We start from the raw sequence: 25,296 nt of genomic DNA on the forward strand, positions 1-25,296 counted from the left end.
CTTGTGACTATCATCTGGCAGATATCATCTTTGGGAAAATCAAAGGTCAAGGGTGTGTTCCCTGGTAGGACTTTCAAGAAACCATTACCTACTACTACAATTATTAATATTATCAGTGACCTAGATTATCTACTCTTTGAGATAATAATCCACATAAAGATGTAAATAGTAGCTTAACCAAATCATTGTGAAAAATTGTTGTTAGGTGTAACCAAGTTGGTTGCGACTCACGTGGCCTTATGAACAACAGAACAAAACACCGGCTGGTCCTGTGCCATCCTCACAATTATCGTTACATTTGAGCTCATTGTGGCTGCCACTGTGTGAATCCATCTCACCGGGAATCTTTCACATTTTCACTTTACCAAGCATGATGTCCTTCTCTGATCCCTGAGATATAATCTTGGCTTCTTTCTCCAGCACCTTAACTAAAATGCATCAATTCTTCTATGTTCTGCCTTATTCACTGTCTAATTTCCATGTGCATATGAGGAAACTGAAAATACTATGCTTAGGTTAGGTGCACCTTAGCCCTTAAACTGATAAAGGACTGTTTAAATAAGATGATCAAGGCAGATGTTTGGATGCACTCTCCCATGAAGTGACAAGAGTTGACATGAGCTAAAATACAACGTGCTCTTTGTACAGCTGGTCCCCAACTTATGACGGGTTCACATTCCAATGCCTCTGCCGTAAGTTGGTGCTGACGTTAGGTCAAATCTTTGTCTCTTTTTTAGTTTTCATTATTATTGCCTTTTATTATTGGTATCTTTACAAATCCAGTCTTTCGAACATCTGTGAGTGAACATCTCTAACAAGGGTAACATCAGCAAATTATGCACTGCAATATTATATGTTGCACCCATTACCAAAAATAAGATGTACCGAAATAAGAACAAAACAACAACAAAAACAGAAACAAAACATTACAGTTCACCGTAACTCGAATACATCACAAGTTTGGAAACTACTTGTGGTTGATGATCTGCACCCATAAGGAAACTTATTTTCACTTGGCTTTATGTGACTTGGGACGCACATGTCTATTTTGCAAACAAACGTATGCAGCTAGGTAATCATTTATGCCTATATGGATATGGGGGACAAAGAGGGGACATACCAGAACACACTGCCACAGATTTCGACTTAAAGCCACACTATGGAATAGAGTACAATGGCCCCAAAAGATTTCTAAGGCTGGAAATCTTTATGGAAGAACACTTGCATCGTTCTCCCACAGAGCTACTAGAGGTCTCCAACTGCCAAACTTCTAGTTAGCAGTCAAGCACTTTAACTACTGCATTACAAGGATTCCTTAGAAAAGGAAGAGATGGTGGTTATGTGTCGCTGAGTCTGTTACGACACACACTGACCCTGTAGGGTTTCTGAGGCTGTAAATGTTTATGAGAACAGAAAGCCTCATCTTTCTCTCACTGAGCGGCTGGTGGATTCCAACTGCTGACCTTGTGGACAGCAGCACAGTGCATAACCCACGACACTACCAGGGCTCCTTGGGGAATAGGTTGTTGTTAAGCTACCCTGTATAGCATTCCTGAAGCTGTATGCAAGAGCAGAAAGCTTCGTCTTTGTTCCATGGAGTGGCTGGTGGGTTCAAACTGCTGACCTTCTTTCTGGTTTGCAGTTCAGTGCTTATCCTCTAGAGTCACTGCCTGCCATGGAGAATGTGTGTGTGTGTGTGTGGGGGGTGGCCGTGGGGGACAGGGGGACTGCATTCAATAGAGACCTGCCTATCTGTGCACAGGAAACAGAAACAACCCTTGGAAGGAGGCCAGATGCTCCAATGAAAGGCAGGAAAGACTAGACACACATCTAAATTCACTACACAATACCCCTTATGCTTGGATACAAATAAATGTATGTAGAGCAATTTACAAGAAAGGTATATGCAAGCAAATTGAAAGTGAAAGTGCCCAAGAAAGTATCAAACAGAACTGAAATCTAGGAGATGGAGTCTAAAGGGACTTGTCTGAATACATACCAGCACTGGCATTCCAACCCAAAGTGGAAAAACAGCATTAAACAGATGGGATCCCAATTATACTTAAAGCTGAAATTCTAAGTCTGTGATAAAGAGAGGCCAAATCTTTTTCCTTGCATTTTATGTATTATATAAACTTGAGTATGTACACATTCCCCATATTCTGTTTTGTTTTTCTTTAGCCAACATGGTAAACATAAGAAGTCTCTGTCCTGACAGACTTGCAGAAATGTTCCCTTTGGTTGTTTAAATTATTATATATTCCTGAGTGTTTTTGTGTACATCTCCCTGCCCCCGCCACCCCCCCCCCCCAAAAAAAAAGAGAATGAAGCAACTATTGTTAAATGATGATGCATGGAGAAGATTGTAATCATTGCAATGAAACAACATCTAAAGTTCTCTCATGTAAATTATCATATAATTCACAATAAAACATTAAAAACAAAAAAAAAAAGAAAAACAGACCAGAGGGAATGCAAGCAAATACTGCTGAATGAAGATGCACAGGAGGAGACTGTAATCATTGCAATGAAATCATGATTGTAAAACCGCTGTTCTCCCATGTAAACTATCACTCAGCTCACACACACACAAAATGTTAACAAACATCAGGAAAAAAAAACCTCGCTGTCTTACCGTTTCTTCCAGCTCAGTATTTAGCTCTCAATATTGAGTTCAGCTTTCAAACAACTAAGCAAGCATTACTGAGCTATTTCTAAGCTATGCACACATATCCCTGCATCATCAATCTCAAAGCAGAAGAAAATGCCATGATGAGGAATCAAAAATAAAGGAACAATAGCTAAATCATTTCTGTAGCAGTTGGAAATTTAGGTTTTCAAATAGCTGATCTTAACTTTCCTCCCTAAAGACAAGAGTAAAGAAACTGGAAACCTTGGTAATTATATTAAGGCATAAGGGTATGGATGTCAAAAGTTAAGGAGTTGAGGCTAGCCAAAAAATTTTTCTTCTCTCTCTCAACTAAACCAAAGGAAATGCCCAAGGGATTTCTGATTCTTGGCCCTCAGTCTGTTTAATAAACAAAGGTTAGGAAACAAAGGCCTTTTGCTAAATGACTAACATGGTTTCTGTTACCCTAGAGCAGATGAATAAAAAAAAATGAGAAGCAAAGATGAACAATATACTGCTTCCCAAAGGCTTACCACTGGGGATGATACCCGAAGATGCTGTGATTGGCTACCACAGAACACAGGTATAAGTCAAATAGCAAGTACGTATGTTGTTGTTGAGTGCCGTGGAGTCGGTTCCCACTCATAGGGACCCTGTACAGGGTTTCTGAGGCTGTAAATCTTTACGGGAGCAGATAGCCTCATCTTTCTCCCATGGAACAGCTGGTAGTTTTGAACTGCTGACGAGGTTTGCAGCCCGATTTGTATCCACTACGCTACCAGAGTATGTATGGGACATAGGAAAACAGAAACACAAACCTTAGCCGGGGCTGAGAAGTGGAAATCAAACTGCCATCAGTGGGCCAATGCCCAGAAACAAACTTACCTGATTCTGCTTGATCATAGCCGAAGAAACTCAGCAGCTTGAGGAGCAGCTTTTCCTCAATTTGCACTGTGAATCTCTGAGCCGTGATCATCAGATGCTAGAGATAAACAAATTCGGATTTACAGTGTGAACAATGGAATGAACGTGCATCTGTGCTGTTTCAAAGGCCCCTTTGCTCTCTTTGCTAGCATGTTTTAATAATCAGAGATATACTGGGAAATGATCTCTGCTTCCGCTGTTACCATTAACCAAGAACTTCAGAAGACGTTCAGTAGACAATTCGCCATCCTTTTATCTGGTCCCAGGCATATGTGCCTCGTTAAGTCAGGACACTACAGTCTCAGATGCCCTGTGTTGGATGGACTTTCTGTCCTATACTCAGATGGTGGCCACGAGTTTCAGGAGCAGCAGGTCTGAGTCTGGACTGGGGGGCTGCAGGTGGGCTTAGTTCCATCAACAAGGGTGACAAGTTACCAGCAGTATGGAAGCAATCTCCTAGTTCCCACTTTGTCCAGAGTTAGCTGCTAAACTAGCTGGCCTACACGTGCTTTTAGTAAACAGTGCATCAGTTTACACAGCAAGGTATCTGTTCTAAGGTCACGACCCTCCTAGACCTTTTCCAACATCTCTCTCAGTCTTAATAGATTTTTTACTTCATATCCAGATCATGCTTAATCTGATCAATCTATCAACTCAGCACTACATTCTCAGAGGTCACTGAAAGGACAATTAGGAAGATACATTTTCTCAGAGAAGGAGTTACTTTTTATTTCCCTAAACAACACATAAAGTCACAAGTGGCCTCAGCCCCTGCAACTGTTTGCATTAGCACCCTGCTCTGTGACTTGGCTGTAAGAGACCCAACCAGCCTCTGGCATGGCATCAGCCCCACCCCAGAATACCTTATAGATGTTGGTCAGTGCGCTCTTACTGGGGAATTTCACAGCATTGACTTGTACAGCAGGGCCTGTCTCGATGACCTCATTTTCGTTGCTCAGGGGTGTTACATACAACATGAAGGGCTGAGTGGTACCAATTTGCTGATTGTCCACCTAGGGCATGCCAAAGCCACAGGAATTAGCAAGTCACTCCATTTTCATTTTTACCTTATAATACACAGGCTTACTTGGAACGTACCCCTGGTATTTTATCCCATCTTAACAGCAGCTAGTTAAATAGAGTCTTGGTGAAGAACAGTAATAATAATAGTTGTAGTAGTAACAATTGTTGTTGTTACTACATGCCATCGAGTTGTTACAATTCATAATGATCTTTTGTATAGGGCTTCTGGTAGCTTAGTGGTTACAAGTCAGGCTGCTAACCTCAAGGTCAGCAGTTCGAAACTACCTGCCGTTCCATGGGAGAAAGATGATGCTTTCTGCTTCCATAAAGTCTACACAGGGTTTATGGAAACCCTACACAGGGTCGCTATGAGTTGGAACCAATTCCATGGCATACCACCACCACCACCACCACCACCACCACCATAGGGCTTTTGAGGAGCGGCTGGTAAGCTTGAACTGTCGACCTTGAGATCGAGCACTTTCCTGCAGCACCACACCAGGACGCCAATAACAATGTTATTGTTGTTTTTCTGTGCTGTCGAGTCGGTTCCGACCCATAGTGACCCTGTATACGGTTTCTGAGAAGCAGCTGATGAGCTTGAACTGCCTACACCTTGCATTTCAAATGGCTTTGCAGTCTGGTGCATTAACCCACAGCACCACACCAGGGCTCCCCAACAACCATAGAAACTATTTTCTTGAGTACCATGTGACAAGCATTATGCCAACCACCTCCTACGCGTTCTGTCATCAAGTCACGTGAGTTCAGTGATGCCAGCGTTTTTAAATGAAGGGCTTTGATGTCATCTGTTTCACAGCCTCCTGGATAAGGTAATGCCACAGTCCTTACTTTACAGATCAAGAAGCTGAGGACAGAGGCCTTAGTTTAAGGTCATTCAGCGATGTCAATGAATCCAGATCCATCTGATCCCAGGACAAGCATCCAACTATGCTATCCATGCTTGTCTCTCACTTCACATTTCCGGGAGCTAGACACGCCAAATTAGAGACTCAGAGGCTCGGAAGCTACCACATGGATGCTGTTCTCAGGACTGAAACAGTGAAGTCAGTCCCTACTCTGCTCAGCGAGCCCCCCACTCAGCACCAACCAGAGTACACCCTCCGCACACAAGCACTTGTGACTGCCGGAGGTGCCACCTTCACTCTCTGTTTCACCAAAGGTCTACACCAGGAAAGGGAAAGATGAATTCTTCCCCATTTTAAAAACAAACAGATGCTTAGAGACGCTTGTTATTGTTGTTAAGTGCCATCAAGTTGGTTCTGACTCATTACAAAGCTTAAATTACTTGCCTATTTTCCACCAGTTGCTCCTCGAAAACCCTATACAGGGTTGCTAAGAGTCAGAACTGACTTGACAGCACTTAGTAACAACAGAAAGTGGAAGAGCTGAGGTTCAAAAGCAGATATTCCTGGCACCAAATCCTTTGGCCTTTCCAGTCCTAGGGGGTCCCACTTGGCAGCCATTCTTTATAATCACTCCTGACCCCCTTCTGCTAGCTCTCCAAGTACAGGTGTAAGGGTGAAGAGACTCCGAGCATGTTCCTCTGACTTTTTCCTACTTTCATTCTGGTCCCTACAATGCACTCTAGCCTACAGTCTGTCGTCATTTAAAAGTCCAAATCAGGCCAGGATCCTCCTTTCTTGACACCCTTTACGCCTCCCTTTCACTTAGGATAAAATCCAAACTCCTCACCACAGCCTACAAGGCCTGCATGGTCTGGGCACTGCCAGTTTCTCCAATTGTATCACCTAACACTCCTCCAGGTTCCCTACAATCTAGACGTACCAGTTCCCCTGTTGCTTTGCATATGTGGGCAAGTCCCTCTCCCTTGGGTCTTTGAACCATCCTAGTGGTTTCTCTATGGGTTGTTCCGTTTCTTCCTCCAGTTTCAGCTCAACTCTCTTCCTTACAAAGATCTTTCTAGAAAGGGCCACCTTATCTAAAATGACACCAACTCTCTTGATCCCTTCAAAGCAATGATCACAGGTTGCAATGATTTATCTGCTGGCTGGCTTATTTATGGCTGACTCCCTCCCTAGGTGTTAGCTCAAGGAGAGCAGAGACCTGCCTGGTGTGGTTATAGCTGTGTCTCTAGAGCCCAGTATAGTGTCTGGCACAGTCAAGCACATTGATAACGAACTGAGTGAATGAAACATTACTTATCCAAAATGAGAGGTGACAATAAAGATCCCACCTTATTCTGTCCCCACCTCTGTGATTTTCCCAAACCCATATGATACAAGGCATACTGAAAATTGGACTCCTGGTACGGTGCTGTAGGATTAGCACTGGACTGCGTACCACAAAGCCTGGTTCAAACCCATCAGCTGCTTCTTGGGAACCCTATACAGGGTCGCTATGAATCAGAACTGACTCAACTGACTTAACACCAACACCAACAATACTGAGAATTACTACCTCTAGTTTTATTTTTCCCAATTAGATTAGATGTGCCCTAAGGATACAATCTTGTTTTCTATTTCTTAAAAAAAATGTCTTCTCACAGGACTATAATCCTATTAAACCCTCAAATCTGCTTATTTTCTATGATTTGCAGCAAATATCCAAGCAGCATTATAATTTAATTAATTTATAATACTTAATGTTGTTTTAATGAAAGACAAGTAAAAAGTTAAACTAATAAATACGAAGTGGTTCCTTGGGTCTTCTCTCTAAAGGTCTCATAAGAAAAGACAAAGAAATATAAATGTCAAGTTACTGACTTTCTAGCTGTCCTCAAACAAATGGGATGGGTTTCACCAGAACTCTTTGCTATTTATGATGTATAATAAAGGAAAACGGATTCTGAAAAGGGCGTCTGCCACTGACAATCTGGACAGCAGTGACTGTCCTGAGGCCACACTGCATACCCACGCAGCATCTCTCTTTTTGAAATATTCACCAGCAACTGGTTTCTCTAGACAGCTTACAATCATGGTAAACCTTGGGTAAAGTGAAAGATGCCAAATATGATGCTAATTAGGGCTTCAAAGGAGCTTTGTGGCTCTACATGATAAGCACTGGACTATGAACCACAAGATTAGTGGTTCGAATCCACCAGCAGGAGAAAGATGAGGCTTTCTGGTCCTGCAAAGATTTAAAACCGGGAAACCTTATCTATACAGGATCACTATGAGGTGGAACCAACTCAACGGCACTTAACAACAAAGGTTCAAACAGTTTGTGGAAAATGGAATTAATAGATAATACGGTATTTTCCCATAAATCTTTCATAGGGTTTCTGAGGAGTGGTTGGTGGGTTTGGATGGCCAGCTTTAAGGTTAACAGTCCAGTGCTTATCCTACAGTGCCACATCACATAGAGCCAAAGCCACACCACTGTCATCAAGTTGACTGCAGTTCACAGTGAGATCCACAGAACAGAGTGGATCTTCCGAGGTTGTTCCTCTTTACAGAAACACACGGCCCCATCTTTCTTCTGCACAGTGGCTGGTAGATTCTAATTGGATTGTACCTGAGCTATAACCCCAGTAGATTAGATACAGAGATATCACATGCATGAAGACAGATGCCATGTGAGGAGCAACAAGGAACCAAGGAATACCCCTCCAGAACCATAAGAAAAGAAATCTGTGCTCTTTCAAGTCACCCAATGTGGCATGTGCTGCTAGCGGCTCTGGAAAACGAAGACAAAAGGCTGACAATCCAAGTAGCACTTTTTTTTTCTCCCCCCAAGAAGAAAATGGCTGGATCCAGTAAGCAAGTTCTGCAGCTTTTAACTTCTTCTTGTTCCCACTTCTCACCCCAGCTCCACATTAACAGTGGAAACCAACATCCCGCCATCCTAGTGGGAACACAGTAGCCTAGCAGTCACTGGGCTAAAATGCATTTTGTTATCGTTCTTAAGTGGCATCGAGTTGGTTCCAATGCATAGTGACTCAGCATAGGATTTCTGAGGAGTGGCTGGTGGGTTTGAACCACTGACATTGCAGTTAGCAATCCAGTGCTGACCCTATAGCAGCTTCCCAATCGTGACTTTACGCTTTTTTTCTCCTGTCAGGTCAGAGGCTTATTAATTTTATTGATCTTCTCAAGGAATCAAATTTTTCAAGCACTTTTTCCTACAGTTTTGCTGATTTCTATTTCATTTGCCAATTTCCATTGTTGTTATTATTGTTGTTAGGTGCCACGAAGTCAGTTCCTACTCATAGCAAACCTGTACACAAAACGAAACACTGCCCAGTCCTGTGCCACCTCACAATCTTTGTTAAACCTGAGCCCATTGATTGCTGTTGCCACTGTGTTATTATTTCTTTACCTCTGCATCTTGTTGTTGTTAAGTGCCGTTCATTGGTTCCAACTCATAGTGACCCTGTATAAAATTTCTGAGGAGCAGCTGGTGGCTTTGAACTACTAACCTTATGGTTCATAGTCCAATGCTGATCCTACCGCACCACATCAGGAGTCCAAAAAAGCCTCCAGCACCCAGTATTGTTATTGTTGTTGTTAAATGCCGTCAAGTCGGATCCGACCCATAGCAACCCTACACAGGGCTTCCAAGGAGCGACTGGTGAGCTTGAACCGCCGACCTTGCAGTTCAAACGGCATTGCAGTCTGGCAGATTAATCCACAGCGCCATACCAGGACTCCAGCACCCAGTATTACTTGGGTTTAAATTATAATTTCTTAAGATGATCCATGAGTTCATTGCATTGAGATCTTTATCCTTTTATAGGCATTTAGTGCTATAAATTTTTAGTTAGTACTGTTTGGTATTCCATAAATTCTGATATGCTGTGTTTACATTTTTATTCAGCTCAATTTCTGTTTTCATGATTTTCTTTGGCCTATGGTCGGAACCGACTCGACAGCACTTAACAACAACAACATGGTTGATTTCTGGTTGCTGTTTTAGCTGCTGTAGAGCTGGATCCAGACTTGAGAACCATCACAACGTCATGAAAGACTGCCCAAGACTGTCCCACCTGGTCCTGCACCATCCCCATAATCGATTGCAGACCAGACCACAGTGATCCTTAGAGTTTTCCTTGGCTGATCACTAGGCTGTTCTTCCTAATGGGCTATCTAGGAGAATGCTATTTGGTTCCTAGGTATTTGGGATATTTTCCAAAGATCTTTGTGTTATTCATTTCTTAATTCTATTGTGGGATCCTTTGTTAGATTATTAGTTACAATCATTTGTTTTGCTATTATGGTAGTTGCTTTAGGATTTGTAGTATTCATCTTTAATTTATCGACCCTACATTCAAATGATATTATTCCATTTCATATAAAAAATATAAACATACTGTTAACCTCACCCAGTGTATTTTTCTTCTCATACATTGTACTTTTAATGTAAACAGTTGAAACTGTTTACATCTTTCATGTCTCTAGTAAGCTTTCTGAACATGTAGGTTTTATAGCTAAACTAGCCATTTTAATGTCCTTTGAAAATTCCAAGATCTGTACCACCTCTGGGTCAGTTTCTATTGCTCACTGCCCTCATTACAGATTATGTCTGATGGCTCCTTTGCATACTGGTGATCTTTGTTAGATAAGATGCCCTGTCCTCCATCATCCCCACAATCACTCCATCTATGTCGGAGCCCATGCTGCACTCACTGTGCCAGTCCATCTCCCTGAGGGTCTTCTGCTTTTTAACTGACCCTCTACTTCACCAAGTATAACGTCCCTCCTCAGGGTCTGGTCCCTCCAGATAACACGTCCAAAGTACGTGAGATGACGTCTCACCACCCTTGCGTCTAAGGAGCATTCTGGCTGTACTTCTTCCAAAACAGATTTGTTCATTCTTCTGGCAGTTCATGTATACTCAATATTCTGCACTACTACGATCATTCAAGACATCAATTCTTTGGTCTTCATTATACACTGTCTAGCTTTCACATGCATATATATATATATGGTGATTGAAAGAAAACACCATGACTTGAGTCAGGTGCAACTTGCCCTTCAAAGTGACATCTTTACTTTTCAACACTTTAAAGAGGTCTTTTGCAGTAAATTTGCCTATAGCAATGCATTGTATTGCTCTACTGTTGCTGCCACGGGCATTAATTGTGGGCCCAAGTAAAGTGAAATCCTTGATAACTTCAATCATTTCTCCATTTATCATGATGGTGCTTTTGTATTTTTGTTTCTTTATGTTAAAGTGTAATCATTACTGAAGTCTGTAGCCTTCCTACAATCCTGATGCCACATTATTCTCCATAGAGTACAGCTTCTCAGATGTATTTGCTCAGCATATAGCTTCAATGGATGCATTCAAAATAAATATGACCCTGATGCATACCAGTCCTCATTTTAAGACAAACAGTATCACCTGGTTCTGTTTGAATGACTGCCTCTTTGTCTATGCCTAGGTTTCCCAAGAGCACAATTAAAGAGTTTTGGATTTCCCATTCTGCCCAATGTTATTTATAGTTTGTTAAGATCCACACAACCAAATGCCTTAGCAGAATCAATAAAACATAAGTGAACATCTTTCTCTACAGCCGGTCGTCAGTTTGTTGAACTGTGGTGGCTTGCATGTTCCAACTATGATGCAAGAAGCTATGCCCTCGGTATTTTAAATACCAGTAGGGTTACTCACGAAGGACAGGTTTCAGCTGAGCTTCCAGACTAAGACAGACTAGGAAGAAGGAGAGACGGACTACTACTGAACATTGAGACACAGAAAATCTTAGGAATAGCAGTGGGACAGCACCAGAGTAACAGAAATGAGTATTATTAGACACCGTGCTGGAAGGTGAGTCCCTCAGGTTGAAGGAACACAAAACATGACTGAGGAAGAGCTGCTTCCTCAAAGTAGACCTGACAATGATGACGAAACGGAGTAAAGCTTTTGGGACCTTCATCAGCTGATGGGGCACAACTCTAAACAGCACTGAACATCCATTATCGGAACATGGAACATAGGAAGTAAGACTTTGGAAAACTGGAAATTATAAAAATTGAAATGGAACACATAGCATAGATATCCTAGGTATTGTTATTGTTGTTGTTAAGTGCTATCGTGTCGGTTCCGACCCACAGCGACCCTGTATAGGGTTTCTGAGGAACAGCTGGGGAGCTTGAATTACTGACCCTGCAGTTCAAACAGCTTTATAGTCTACCACATTTACCCACAGCACCACACCAGGACTGAAATGGATTGGTATTGGCTGTTTTGAATCAAATAATCGATGGTTTACTATGCTGGGAATGAGAAACTGAAGAGGGATAGCACTGCATTCATCATCAAAAAGAACATTTCATGATCTATCTTGAAGTATAATGTCTATGATAGGATAATATCCATATGTGCATAAGGCAGACCAGTTAAAACCACTATTGTTCAAATTTATACACCAACCACTAAAGTTGATGATGATGAAATTGAAGAAGTGTTACCAACTTCTTCAGTCTGAAATTGGATCAAACATACAATCAAAATGTATTGATAATTACTGGTGACTGAACCACTAGTTGGAAAATATGGCCTTGGTCATAGAAATGATGCTGGAGATTGCATGATAAAAGTTTGAAAGACCAATGACTTATTCATTTTAAACAGTATAAAAGATGACTATACACATGGACCTCACCAAATGGAATACACAGAAATCAAACTGACCACATCTGTGGAAAGAAACCGTGGGAAAGCTCCATGGTGGTGGCAGTGGTGTGCCGTGGTGTCAGTTCCGACTCCCAGAGACCCTGCATAGGGATTCCGAGGCTGGAAATCCTCACGGGAGCAGAAAACCCCATTGTTCTGCCATGGAATGGCTGGTAGTTTTGAACTGCTGACCTTGAAGTTAGCAGCCCAATTTGTAATCACTATGCTACTAGAGCTCCTTGGAAAAGCTCCATATCATCAGCCAAAACAAAGCTAGGCACAGAGTGTGGAGGAGACTATCAACTGCTCATATGCAAGTTCATGCTGAAGCTTAAGAAAATTAAAATAAGTCCACAAAAGCCAGAATGTGACCTTAAACATATCCCAGTTGAATTTAGAGACCAATTCAAGAACAGATTTGATGCATTAGACACTGATGACCAAAGAACAGAAGAATTGTGGGATGACATCAAGAGCATCATACAGGAAGAAACCAAAAGGTCATTAAAAAGACAAGAAAGAAAGAAAAGACCAAAATGGATGCCAGAAGAGACTCGGAAACTCTCAAGCATAGAGCTACTGAAGTAAATGGAAGAAATGAGGATGTAAGAGAGCGGAACAGAAAATTTCAAAGGGAAGCTTGAGAAGACAAAGGCAAGTATTACAATGAAATGTGCAAAGACCTGGAGTTAGAAAACCAATAGGGAAGAACACATTTCGGCATTTCTCAAGCTGAAAGAATTTTAAAAAAAAATACAAGCTTTAACTTGAAATATTGAATGACTGTATGAGCAAAATATTGAATGATGCAGAAAACATCAAAAGAAGATGGAAGGAAACACTGTACCTAAAAGAAATGGTCGATGCTGAACCATTTCAATAGGTAGCATATGATCAAGAGCCAATGGTACTGAAGGAAGAAGTCCAAGCTGCACACTAAAGGCATTGGCAATAAACAAGGCTTCAGGAATTGATGAAATACAAATTGAAACCTTTTAACAAAAAGATGCAGCACTGGAAGCACTCATTCATCTATGCTAAGAAATTTGGAAGACAGCTACCTGGCCAATTTATTGGATGATGATACAACATTTATAGGCCAGATGATACAACCGTGCTTGTAAAGAGGACTTAAATACTTACTGATAAAGCTCAAAGAACACAGACTTCAGTATGGGCTGTATGGGCTCAATACAGAGCAAACAAAAATCCTCACCACCAGACCAATAAATAACATCATGATAAATGGAGAACAGACTGTAGTTGTCAAAACTTCACTTTGCTTGGATACACTATCGACACTCATGGAGGCAGCGATCACAAAATTAAACGACATACTGCACAGGGCCAATCTTTGTTCAAGAGCAAATTTGTTAGTTTGAATCTCAAAGATGGTATTTTCAATTGCCTCATATGCATGTGAAAGTTGAACAACGAATAAAGAAGACAACAGAAGAATTGATACATTTAAGCTAAGGTGACAGAGAAGGATATTAAACGCACCATGGACTACCAGAAGAAGAAACAAATCTGTGTTGAAAGAAGTACAGCCAAAACGCTCCTTAGAAGCCAGTATGGCCAGACTTTGTCTCTCATACTTCAGATATATTATCAGGTGGGATCAGTCCCTGGAGGACATCATGTTTGGTAAAATGGAAGGTCAGCAAAAAAGAGGAAGACCCCCTGCCCCCAACAAGATGGACTGGCACTGTGGTGGCAGCAATGGGCTCAAGTGTGCCAGCAATCACTAGGATGGTGCAGGATCAGGTAGTGTCTTGTTCTGTTGTGCTTAGGGTAGCTATTAGTCAGAACCAACTCGATGGCACCTAACAACAATAAAATAACATCTTGCTGATATTCTTTGTTTTTATCCAAGTCTATCTAACATCAGCAATGATATCCCTTGTTTCATACTCTATTATGAATCCAACTTGAATTTCAGTCAAATGCTACCATTTTAAAATGACCTTCAGCAAAATTCTACTTGTATGTGAGACTAATGATAACTTTGACCATTTCCACATTCTATCAAATCACCTTTCTTTGGAATGGGCATGAATATGGATCTCTTCCACTTGGTTGGCCAGGTAGCTGTCTTCTAAATTTCTTCACATAGACTAAAGAGTGCTTCCACGATTGCACCAATTTGTTGAAACATCTCAATTAGAATTCTGTCCATTCCTGGAGCTTTTCAATTTTTTTTCCTGCCAATGACTTTAGTGCATGCAGCTTGGACTTCTTTCTTCGGTACCATCAGTTCTTGAATATATGGGACCTCATGAAATGATTGAATGTAGACCAATTCTTTTTGGTACAGTAACTCTATCCCTTCCATCTTCTTTCAATGTTTCCTTTAGTGTTTAATGTTTTGCTCCGAGAACTTCACAGCACTGAAACTTTTCAGCTTGAAAAATGCCAAGCATTTTGGTATACTAACTTCAGATTTTTGCACATTTCATTGTATTATTGTACTTTGTTTTCTCAAGATGCCTTGGAAATTTTCATTCAGCTTTTTTACTTTTTCATATGTTCTGTACACTTCAGAGTCCCTTCTGACATCCATTTTGGTCTTTTCTTTCTTTCCTGTCCTTCTAATGACCTTCTAGTTTTTTCCTGTTATGAAATTCTTGATGTCATCCTACAATGCATCTAGTCTTAGGTCATTACTGTTCAATGTGTCAAATCTATTCTTGAGATCGTCTCTAAATTCAGGTAGTATATACTCAAAAAGTCATACTTGGCTTTCATTTCCTTCAGCTTCAATTTTAACTTATACATTAGCAAATGGCAGTCTGTTCTGCAGTTGCCTGCTTGTCTTATTGTGACAGATAATATGGAGCTTCTCAATCGTATCTTTGCAAAGAGCTAGTTGATTTGATTCCTGTGTATTCCATTCACTGAGGTCCATGTGGATAATAACCTTTATGTTGTTGAAAAAGGTATTTCCTTTTGCAAAATTCTATCATGTGATCTTCAGGGCCAAGGTCATCTTCAGTGCCAGTATCACCAAGGTCATATTTTCTAATCACTAATTCTTCTCCAGAGTCTTGGTGTAGAGCTGTAGGATAAGCACTGGACTGCTAATGGCAAGGTCAGTGGCTTAAACTCACCATCAGCTCCCTGGAAACCCTTTAGACTATGGTTATGAGTCAGAACTGACCCAAGGGAGCTTAACAACAACAATTCTTCGTTACCAATTTTTATATTCCAATCACTGGTAATTATCAATGCATCTTGATTGCATATTTGATCAATTTCAGACTGCAAAACTTGATAAAACTTTCATTTCTTCATCGTTAGCATTAGTGGTTGGTGGATAAATTTGAATTAACTAGTCTTCCTTGTGGGTATATGGATATTTTCCTATCCTTGGCAGTGTCGTCCATCAATACTGACCTAGAAATATTCTTTTTCTTAATGACTGCAATGCTCTTCTTCAATGTGTCATTCCCAGCATTATGGACCACATAGTTGTCTGATTAACAATGGCAATGCCAGTCCATTTCAGCTCACTAATGCCTAGGATATTGATCTTCAAGTGTTCTACTTCATTTCTGCCAACTTCCAATTTTCCTAGATTCATACTTTGTGCATTCCACACTCCAAGTAATGGATGTCTGCAGTGTTTTCTTCTCATTTTGAGTGTTGCCACATCAGCAAATGAAGGTCATTAAAGCTGACTATACCTTGAGGAGGTAACTCTTCCCCCGGAATACTTAAGGTGCCTTCCAATCTGAAGGGGTCATATTCAAGCACTATGCCAGACAATGTTTCATTGTTAATCACAAGGTTTTCACTGACCCATTTTTTTTCTTTAGAAGTACATTGCTAGGTTCTTCTTCCTGTTCTGCAGCAATATAGAGCTCACCTCTTTTCTTTCCCACCTCTTAGCAATCACTGTCCTTAGAGGCCTGATGGAAATGTCCTTAGGGGTCTATCTTATGCATTTTTGTCTGGCTGTGGGGTTGCTTCAGGTAAGAGAATAAATGTGGTTTCTGTTACTTTCTCTCGGCCAAAAGGGGAAGTCTATCTAGCTCCTCATTTATACTCCCTATAGTGAACCTCCTGATACTGTACTGTAGGACCAGCACTGAACTGTGAACCACAAGGTAGGCAGTTCAAACCCACCAGGTGCTCCTCAGAAACCCTATGCAGGATCACCAGGAGTTGGAAATGACTCGATGGCTCTTAACAATAACAACAACATCAATATGGTGAACCTCAATTCCTCCTGTTGGTGTCTAGACAATTCGATTTGTTTTATTGGCAAGATTGAGGACCATGGATCACCCTCCTTCATGCCACATTGACAGTTATCTAAAGTCAAATATTTCTGCAATCACTACTATGCCAGGATTGTGATATAGAGAAAAATCAGTGAGGCAAATCTAGGCAGAAACAAGTATTTTGTAGAATGGTCCTTTGAAGGCCCCAATAAGCACTGCATTTTTAGAACACCAAACACAGGGTCTGGCTGGGTGTTTAGCATGAAAACAAGTAGATGAATAGCTTCTGAAAACTTCACTCCTCACCTGCACGTCCTGTATGCTGAGTTCAAGCATGTGACTGGTTGCCAGCTGCGTGTAGTGCACATTGATTCCTGTCAGAGTTGCAAAGACCAGTTCTTCTGGGACTTTATTAATTAAGGACAGTCCGATTCCACCTTCTAACTTCACAAGGACCTGAAAGGAAACCAAACATGGCACACTGACAACTGTTTAAATAGTGTTCAAGGTAGGTAGTTCATAGAGTACAAGGAAATAAGGGCTTTAGATGCCTCCATCTCTGAGCAGATGAAAACCACTTTGGCAAATCCTATCGTTTACTTTGGTAACCCAAATACCATCATCTCACTAGAAGCCTTCCTTTAGGCCAGGGGTGGGGAACCCTTTCTCTGCCAAAATTTACAATGGTCCGTCCCACCCATTCTAGGTACACTCCCCAATAAGACCATAGCTCCAGAGTGATTTCACAATGCCTCAATCTAAGCCTGATGACATACTGCATTGCACTGCAGAAATATATAATTATTTGAAAATCATTCTCCCTATTTGGAACACAGGCTTCTAATAACTTATTCACTCATCTTCCATAACATCCCACACCTTGCTTTACACATAGGCACTTGATTAAAAAAAAAAAAGCAAAACTCATGGGCCTTTTTTATGTTCACCTTAGCTTTCTTTTCATACAATCTCTTCCCAAGGCCCAAAGAGGGAGAGGGGAAGGAAACTGTCAGGTTCAACTCACCCCACCTCCCCTTTCCCTCCCCACCCTGCACACACACACAAAGAAATCTCAGCATCATTATTCTCTTCCTTAAATTGTGTTTTAAACTCACATCATTTAGCTTCATTTATTGTCATCATATTTTAGTCATGTTTTAAACACTCCAATTCCACTTAAACTTTAGCTAGCACTTAACATATCATATTTAATCTGTGAAAGAGTAAAAAGGTACCAAGCAGTATTTATACTTAGAATTCATATAGGACAGAAAGAAAAGAGTTGGTCCAACCTGAGAAAAATCCAAGACCAAGATTCTATCTAAACTGATGATCAAAGAAACATATAATACCTAAAACTTACTTCCAATTCTTGTTCTGTGTCTGGATTCTTTAATTTCTGCAGCTCTTGCTCAGTAATAGGAAGTTCATCCACTTCATATGATGCACGGTCACTTTTCCGCTGGCAGAAATCTGTTACCTGGAGCCAAATAAAATACTGTATTAAAAGGGCCCATAGTTCAATAGTAAAATCCTATGGAAGTTACTGGTTTCCAAAGTACTGCTAAAGTAAGATTTTTATAATAATGAAGCAAACTTGGTTTGAAATCTACATGGTAAATTTATCTTCCGACTTTGAAAGCCTCACATAGTGGTTTGATCTGCAGGTGATGTAAAACCACACCACCAGTCAAAATCTTATAGGTCATTGGGGTCAATTGTTGCTCTAAAACTGTTTTATAAAGAGGTATTTAAGATTATAATGCACTGTTTCAGAGAGTTTACTGTTACTTACTAGCATCTTTTTATCCTTAGCTTTTAAAAAGCACAGTGTCTTAGTAAATCTCCAGCTCAGCTCTCTTCCCTGAGCTCGAGAACCATATTTACAATACCTGGACATCTTCACTTAGATATCAGTCACCAAAGCTCTACAAGCCCCAAACTTAACTCATTTCCCACAGAAATCTCCCCTGGTTATCTCTTAGTGATTTGTACCATAATTCCCATCATTCCCCATCAGAATCTTGGGGGCCACTCTTGAGGCCATCCTGGTTTTCAACCCCACATTCAATCAGTCCAACGGATTCTACTCTTAAATAAGCTTTCATTTCTACTAGTTGTTTCCCTCCAGCCTCCTCAGGCCTAATTGCTGCCATCTAGCCTAGTCTGGGCCACTACATTCTCCGATGTAGATGACTACAACAGTCTCCTACCTGGTCTTTCTCTAGCTCCAGTTTTGCCCTGTCTCAGTGTTCCATATTATAGCCAGAAAGACTTTCTAAACTCAATTTCTGACCATGTCATTACCTGACTCCTGATTGACTTAGAAAGCTCCTTATTCCAGGCTTTTCATGATCTGACCCCAGCCTTACTTCTTACCACAGTCTATGTGCCAGTTGGGATGAACTTCCTTCCATTCCTCAAAAGGCTTACTCTCTCACCTCTAGGCCTTTAGTTATCAATTTCTCACATACTATATGTAAGGGCAGTCAAAAGGACTGCTACAAAATCATAGGCACCTCTACTAAATACACATATGAGCAGGTGAAGCTATTATTTCTCAACATATCCTCCATGCAAGTATGTACATTTCTGAAGGCAATGTTTCCATCTTGAAGAATACAGCGCACTTCAATTTACATCACATCACAATGGCAGCTTTGGCATCCTTTAAGGATGTAAATGGTGTTCCTATTCAATGTTCTTTGAATTTTGGGGACAAAAAGAAGCCTGAAAGGACAAGATCAGGATTGTTGGGTGGATAGGGTAAGGTTTCCTCATGAAATTCTCAATAGGACAGCCTTAGTTAGCTACTCTCAAAGAACACGTAGGTGCAGTGTTGTGGTGGGAAAAAAAATCCCTTATCACAACTTTCCTGGCCTGTTTTCTCACAATGCAGCTTTCCATTTTTCTTCATAATAAGCTCCCACGATCTCCCTGTGTCCTTTGAGAAAATCTATCAAGTTAACCTCTTTGGAAAAAGAGTCACCATGACCTTCTGAGCTGATGTCTCTGCCTTGACTTTAACTGACCCAGCAGATCCCCTTGAAGCCAATGATCTGACTGGATCTTGCTCCCAGGACCATATAGGTAATGTAAAGGACCTGTCCCCAGTTACAATTTGATCCATAAAATCTTTGATATTGCTTAAAAGATTGATGGAAAGATTGTTTTGTGACCTGGGTAATCTTCAACGCAATCCTTTAGAAACGTACTGAGAGCCAAAAGCTTCCTGAGGCCAAGATGTAAGATTAATATGGAAAATGCTGCACATGTAAGATCCCAACTCCAATGGGTATGGTATCAATGGTAACTCTATGCTCTTCTGCCACCAGTCTTTGGACTTCAGCCAATAGTTTCTTCTTTTGTTGAAGTTGAACTTTTTCCTCTCTTGGCTCATCAACCTTGAGGTTTTCCTGACCTTCTTTCCAATGCTTGATCCATCTAAAAACTATTGTTTTATACAGGGTAGAACTCCTGTGAACTTGTTGCAAAGGGGGTTTTATTAAAATTGTGATATTAGCCCTAACCTCAAAAAAAATTTTTTTCCTATGCACCAATTTTTTTTAATTTTTAAAGGCACCCTAACGAGACTAAGACAAGTGCATTAGTGAAAGAACTTGTGGGCAGCTATCTAGTAATTGGAGAGACATGATTACACACATTTCATTTGGAATAAAGCATGCATAAATGAACTGGAACCCTCAGAGCAATACTTCTTGATATACCTTCTTCTTGTTGCTAAAGTTACTAATACGCCCTGATGCGGCGCTGTAGGATCAGCACTGGACTGCTAACCACAAGACTGATGGCTCAAACCTTCCAACAGCTCCTTGCAAATCCTATGCAGTATCCCTACGAGTCAGAACTGACTCAATGACACTAACAACAGCAATTTAAATAAAGATATTGATATAATGATTAACACTAACACTGACAATAATATTAATACACAATGTTCTTAGCATCATCTTCTTTCATTCTGATATCAGCTTACAATTGAGGGTGCCACACCCTCGTATTCACCATAGGAATCTGCATGCAGTATGGACTCAACAAACTTCTGTTGATGGACTAGCACAGTGGGAAGTGCACCAAGTCACAGGTTGGTTCTCACGGTAAATTGTCACCTGCAGTGCTCTAGTGGGTCCATCTGGGATGACTCTGATGGATAATACTCCAGAACCAGGCCTCAGTTTTTGGTTAATAAATTGTTGCTCAGGTGGAACTGGCCCCAAAAGCTCCATCGAAGTGTCAGGACCAAGAACAACTTCAGCTCCATCAAACAGACCAGAAAGCCCTCCTTTGGCCTACAACACAATGGAGTAAAGATTTGTAAGAAAAGGCAAAAGTAATGACTTTGACAATATAATATGCCCAACCTGAAACAAGTTATCAAATTTAAGAGCTTTTCTGGAAGGTCATGGACAATGTACAGCAAAGCATTTATTATTTGCTCAACTGTGCAGATGACAACAAACAGGATTACCTGAGTAAGTTCAAAAATGATGCTGTGTGACTTTGGGAATTATGAGTGGAAAGATAATTCCATGAATAGATATGATATATTGGTTACTCTGCTTGTAATAACTTCTGGTCTAAAATAAACTTTAAAAGTAGCCAAAGCCCTGTTTCTTTGAGCCATATCATTAATGTTTCCTTAAAAGCCTAAAATATTCTAAAACAATTATCACTATCACTCAACTTCCCAATAAGAAACAAATTCTACAGCTGAAAACCTTCCGAGACAGGTCTAGGGCTGGACAAGCAACCCAATGTTCAAAAGATGGTGTCTCGCCTAAAATGAAAGATGGAGCTGGGCATGTCACCTGAAGCCCGGTTGGTTGGACCTGGGGAAAATAGAATCTTCTGGATCTACTACACTCCAAATAAAACAGAGGGGTCCTAGTGTGGCTCTGTAGTAGGATAAGCACTAGACCGCCAGGTCAATTTGAATCGCAAGGTGGTGGTTCAAACCCACCAGGCACTTCTCAGAAACCCTATACAGGGTGGCTATGAGTTGGAACCCACTCCATGGCACTAAACAACAAGTGAAAATAGAAGATTATAGGACAGCGAGGACAGGGTTAGTGAGGATAACGGCTGAGAGTGTCTAGACCCCTCTGTTCCTAAAGGAATCACTGAGCTGGGTTTGCAGAACAGGTTTCACCATGGAAAAAGTTTCTTATGACTATCAGAAGTTTAGAAAGAAAGTGCATATATAACCTTGTTGTTGTTGTTGTTAAGTGCCATCGAGTTGATTTCGACCCATAGCGACCCTGAATAGGGTTTCCAAGGCTGTAAATCTTTACGGGAGCAGATCGCCTCATCTTTCTCCCATGGAGCAGCTAGTAGTTTCGAACTGCTGACCTTCCAGTTCGCAGCCCGATTCGTAACCACTACGCTACCAGAGCTCCTTTATATATAACCTTATAAGGGCATTAAGGAGCTCTGGTAGCGTAGTGGTTACGAATTGGGCTGCGAACCTTAAGGTCAGCGGTTCGAAACTACCAGCCGATCCGCGGGAGAAAGATGAGGCTTTCTACTCCCGTAAGGATTTACACCCTCGGAAACCCTGTTACAGGGTCACTATGGGTCGGAACCGACTCAACGGCACTTAACAACAACAACAACATAAGGGCATTATCAGAAAATGTGTTAATGATTTAAATTACTTTATGCAGAATAATGAGATGGAAACAGGTTTACTTCTCTAACCAAAGCTCGGTCTGCTCTGCTGAATACTATTATTATAGGTTGGTCATTTACAAACAGAGGAATGAGGAAATAGATAACAGGAAACAACAAACACAAGAAAGGGATTTATTTGGGGGAAAATACTCCAAGAGAAGAATCAGGATTACGTGTGCTATAGAAACAAACCAGAAGTAAAGTCAGGGTCAGACATGGACCCCCACCCAACGACCCAATTATAACAAGCCCTCTCTTGCCTCTAGAAGTCTGAATGGATTGCTAATTGAAAATCACAAATCCATTCCAGATGTGTGCTTCATAAAGTGAGCAGCTTGTCTTTGATGAAAAAAGCCCAAGGCAACAGAGAAAAAGAAAATAAATCTCACCAAATAGTAGTCAGAGGCTCCTTACAGTTTTCCTTACTGCCCTGGGGTATAAACTCCCTCTAAGGAAGGCAAGTCTGGTTTCTACCAGGGACAGACACACTGAGAGTGATCTACCAAGATCCTCATGTTCTGACCTCGGTAAAACCTTGGCCTAAGACAGAACAGCAGATACCAACACACATGTTGTTCTACTGTAAGTGCAAATCTCTGGACATCTTCCAATCTATTCATTTCAGGACCCCGATCTCATTTCCAGCTTGAAGCTAGAAAGCAGAAGGCTTGAGGGCAGAAGATCCAAACTGCTGATCATTTTCTAAACTCACAGTCACTGATAAATTGCCTGAGAGTTTATCATGCTATACACTGGCTGAGTAGAAAAAAAAGAAATTATCTAGTAAGCTTTAATCTGACGTTGTTGTTAAGTGACGTTGAGTTGATTCCAACCCATAGCAACCCTGTATAGGGAACCAACGACCTTGTAATTCAAACGACTTTGCAGTTGGACGCATTAGCCCACAGGGCCAATTTAGTCATCACTGAGCAAGTGAGACAAACACAATCAAAGAGTCTAGAAGACCCAAAATAATTGCTCGCTATCATATAAAAGATTTTATTTTTTAAAAAACGGCTATCCCTAATGCTTTGGTGTGGCACCGTGGGTTAATCTGCTGGACTGCAAAGTTGACCATAAGGTCGGCAGTTCCAGCTCACCAGCTGCTCCTTTAAAACCCTGTACAGGGTCATTATGGGGCAGAACCAACTCTATGGAACTTAACAATGCATTGGGTGGAGTCCTGGTGTGGTACTGTACGATAATGCACTGGACTACAAGGTCATGGTTCAAAATCACCAGCCACTCCTTGGAAACCAGACACAGGGTCACTATAAGTCAGAACCGATTCAGTGACACTTAAATACAGGTTCTCTGGGCAACTAACCAAAAGGTTGGAGATTTGTGCTCATCCATAAGTGCTGTGGAAGAAAGGCCAAATCAACCACTGAAAATCCACTGGAGCACAGTTCTACTCTGACACACATGGGCTGCCTTGAATTGAAATTGACCCAACTGTCTTTTCTTATTGTTCTTTTTTGTTGTAATAAACTATCATATTGACCTCACAGGTCTAAAGTTAACCCACCTAACTTAGTGTTGGGCATTCATTTTCTTTTTTAAAAAAGTAAATAGGGACTTCCTGTTTTGGAGGCGGGACAAGCAAAGTCAGGTAGGACGAGCTCCATGGGGGAGGTGCCGAAAATCCAGAGAAGGTGCTTTTACGGAGCTGCTCCAGAGCTCTGGATCTAGTATAAGGTACAGGGCATCAGTTTCCCACACCCACCGGTGGAAAACTCACCGTATAAAGGGAAATACTGTGATTCCGGAATGGATCAGGGCTCGGGAATCTGCCTGTGGAGCATTCCCACATGGGCTGCGTTCAGAGGGTGGGGCCACAGCCAGACTGACACAGTGAACCCCCCACAGCAACATTTGAAGAAACAGGAGTGGGGGATTCCACACATTTTTTCCTCCTCTTCCCTGTCATGCCCTCTCTGCCAAGCCTGGCCACTTTCCTGCAGGTGGGTGCGTACCCCCAAAAGGGTCCAGCATTGAGCCCACAGTTTTCCTACGGCACAGAGAGGAGGATCCCCATTGGTCCCATGGGCTAACCCTTTGGAAGATGCTTATGACTTCTGACTCTGGGACCCAGCTCTAAAGTTGACCTGGGTGGGACCCTTTACTCCTGCCATGGGTCAGACAGCTATGGTTTTATTTTTGTTTTGGAATGGTGTTTTTTTCTCTGCTTTTATATCGCTTCTGTTTTTGGTCCTTTTGACAACACTTTTTTCCTGGGGTGGGAGCTTTTTCTCCCTACATTACCCAAGAAGAGACAGCAATCGTGGCCATATAGCCAAGCTACAATCATACCCCATAATATCTCACCATTGGGACAGGAGCCAATACCAGCTGCTAACCAGTGTTACACATGAAAAGGGAAGCCTATCTCCAGATCATATTTACCAAGAGACACTCAGCAAGCTCAACAATACAGCAACATACATCCATTAAGCAATAAAAATCCACCTAACTACTGAAAATGTCCAGGAAAACACAACAAAAGATCTCAAAACATGTCCCAAAACAGAAAAGAGCAACTGAGACAAATGAGCTGGAGAAAGACACAGTATTTCCAGTAGAAGAAAAGCAGATTTTGGATTTGCCTGAGAAGGAATTCAGAAGAATGATATGAAAATAAATTCAAATGCTCAGAAAAAGGGTGGAGGAAAATAAGGAAGAAGTCAGGAAAGTGCTACAGGAGCAATCAAACAACATAGATATGTTGCATTGGAAATAATTCAAAACCTGCAAAAAAGAGGTCCAGAAAATTAATAATAAAATATCAGAAATGGACATTACACTGAAAGGGCAAAAGAGTAGAACTGAAGAGATGGAAGCCAGAACCAGCGAGCTGGATCTCAATACTGCTTAGACAGAAGAGCAAGCAGAAAAAAGGATAAAAAAAATCTGAAGAGAGACTAAGATTCATGCTGGATAACATGAAGAGGAATAACTTAAGAATTACTGGCAACAGGACAAGAAAGAAGATGGTTCTTTGAAAGGAGTAATAAAATTGACAAACCACTGGCAAACCTAAGAAAAGAAGGAGAAGACACAAATAACACGCATTAGAAAACACATGGGTGATGTCACAATGGAATCAAAGGAAATCAAAAGGACAATAACAGAATACTATGAAGAGTTGTACTCCAAAAAAACTGAAAACTTAGAAGAGATGGATACATTTTTAGAAAAACA

The 25,296-nt window shown here is 41.1% G+C and overlaps 1 protein-coding gene across 2 annotated transcripts in view; it reads right to left on the reverse strand.

The window, feature by feature from the left end:
- Positions 1 to 25,296, reverse strand: part of VPS13D (vacuolar protein sorting 13 homolog D (S. cerevisiae)) — a 360,697-nt gene that overhangs the window by 142,998 nt on the left and 192,403 nt on the right. For both annotated transcript variants that reach the window (XM_006866375.1, XM_006866374.1), the window contains 5 exons: positions 20,535 to 20,714; positions 17,768 to 17,884; positions 16,711 to 16,860; positions 4,417 to 4,566; positions 3,515 to 3,611 (listed from right to left, as the gene is read on the reverse strand). In XM_006866375.1, coding sequence (XP_006866437.1) covers positions 3,515 to 3,611; positions 4,417 to 4,566; positions 16,711 to 16,860; positions 17,768 to 17,884; positions 20,535 to 20,714 — 694 coding nt within the window. The remainder of the gene's footprint in view (positions 1 to 3,514; positions 3,612 to 4,416; positions 4,567 to 16,710; positions 16,861 to 17,767; positions 17,885 to 20,534; positions 20,715 to 25,296) is intronic.

This window comes from Chrysochloris asiatica, unplaced genomic scaffold (genome assembly GCF_000296735.1).
Source record: "Chrysochloris asiatica unplaced genomic scaffold, ChrAsi1.0 scaffold00090, whole genome shotgun sequence".
In the NCBI taxonomy this organism is placed as follows: domain Eukaryota; kingdom Metazoa; phylum Chordata; class Mammalia; order Afrosoricida; family Chrysochloridae; genus Chrysochloris; species Chrysochloris asiatica.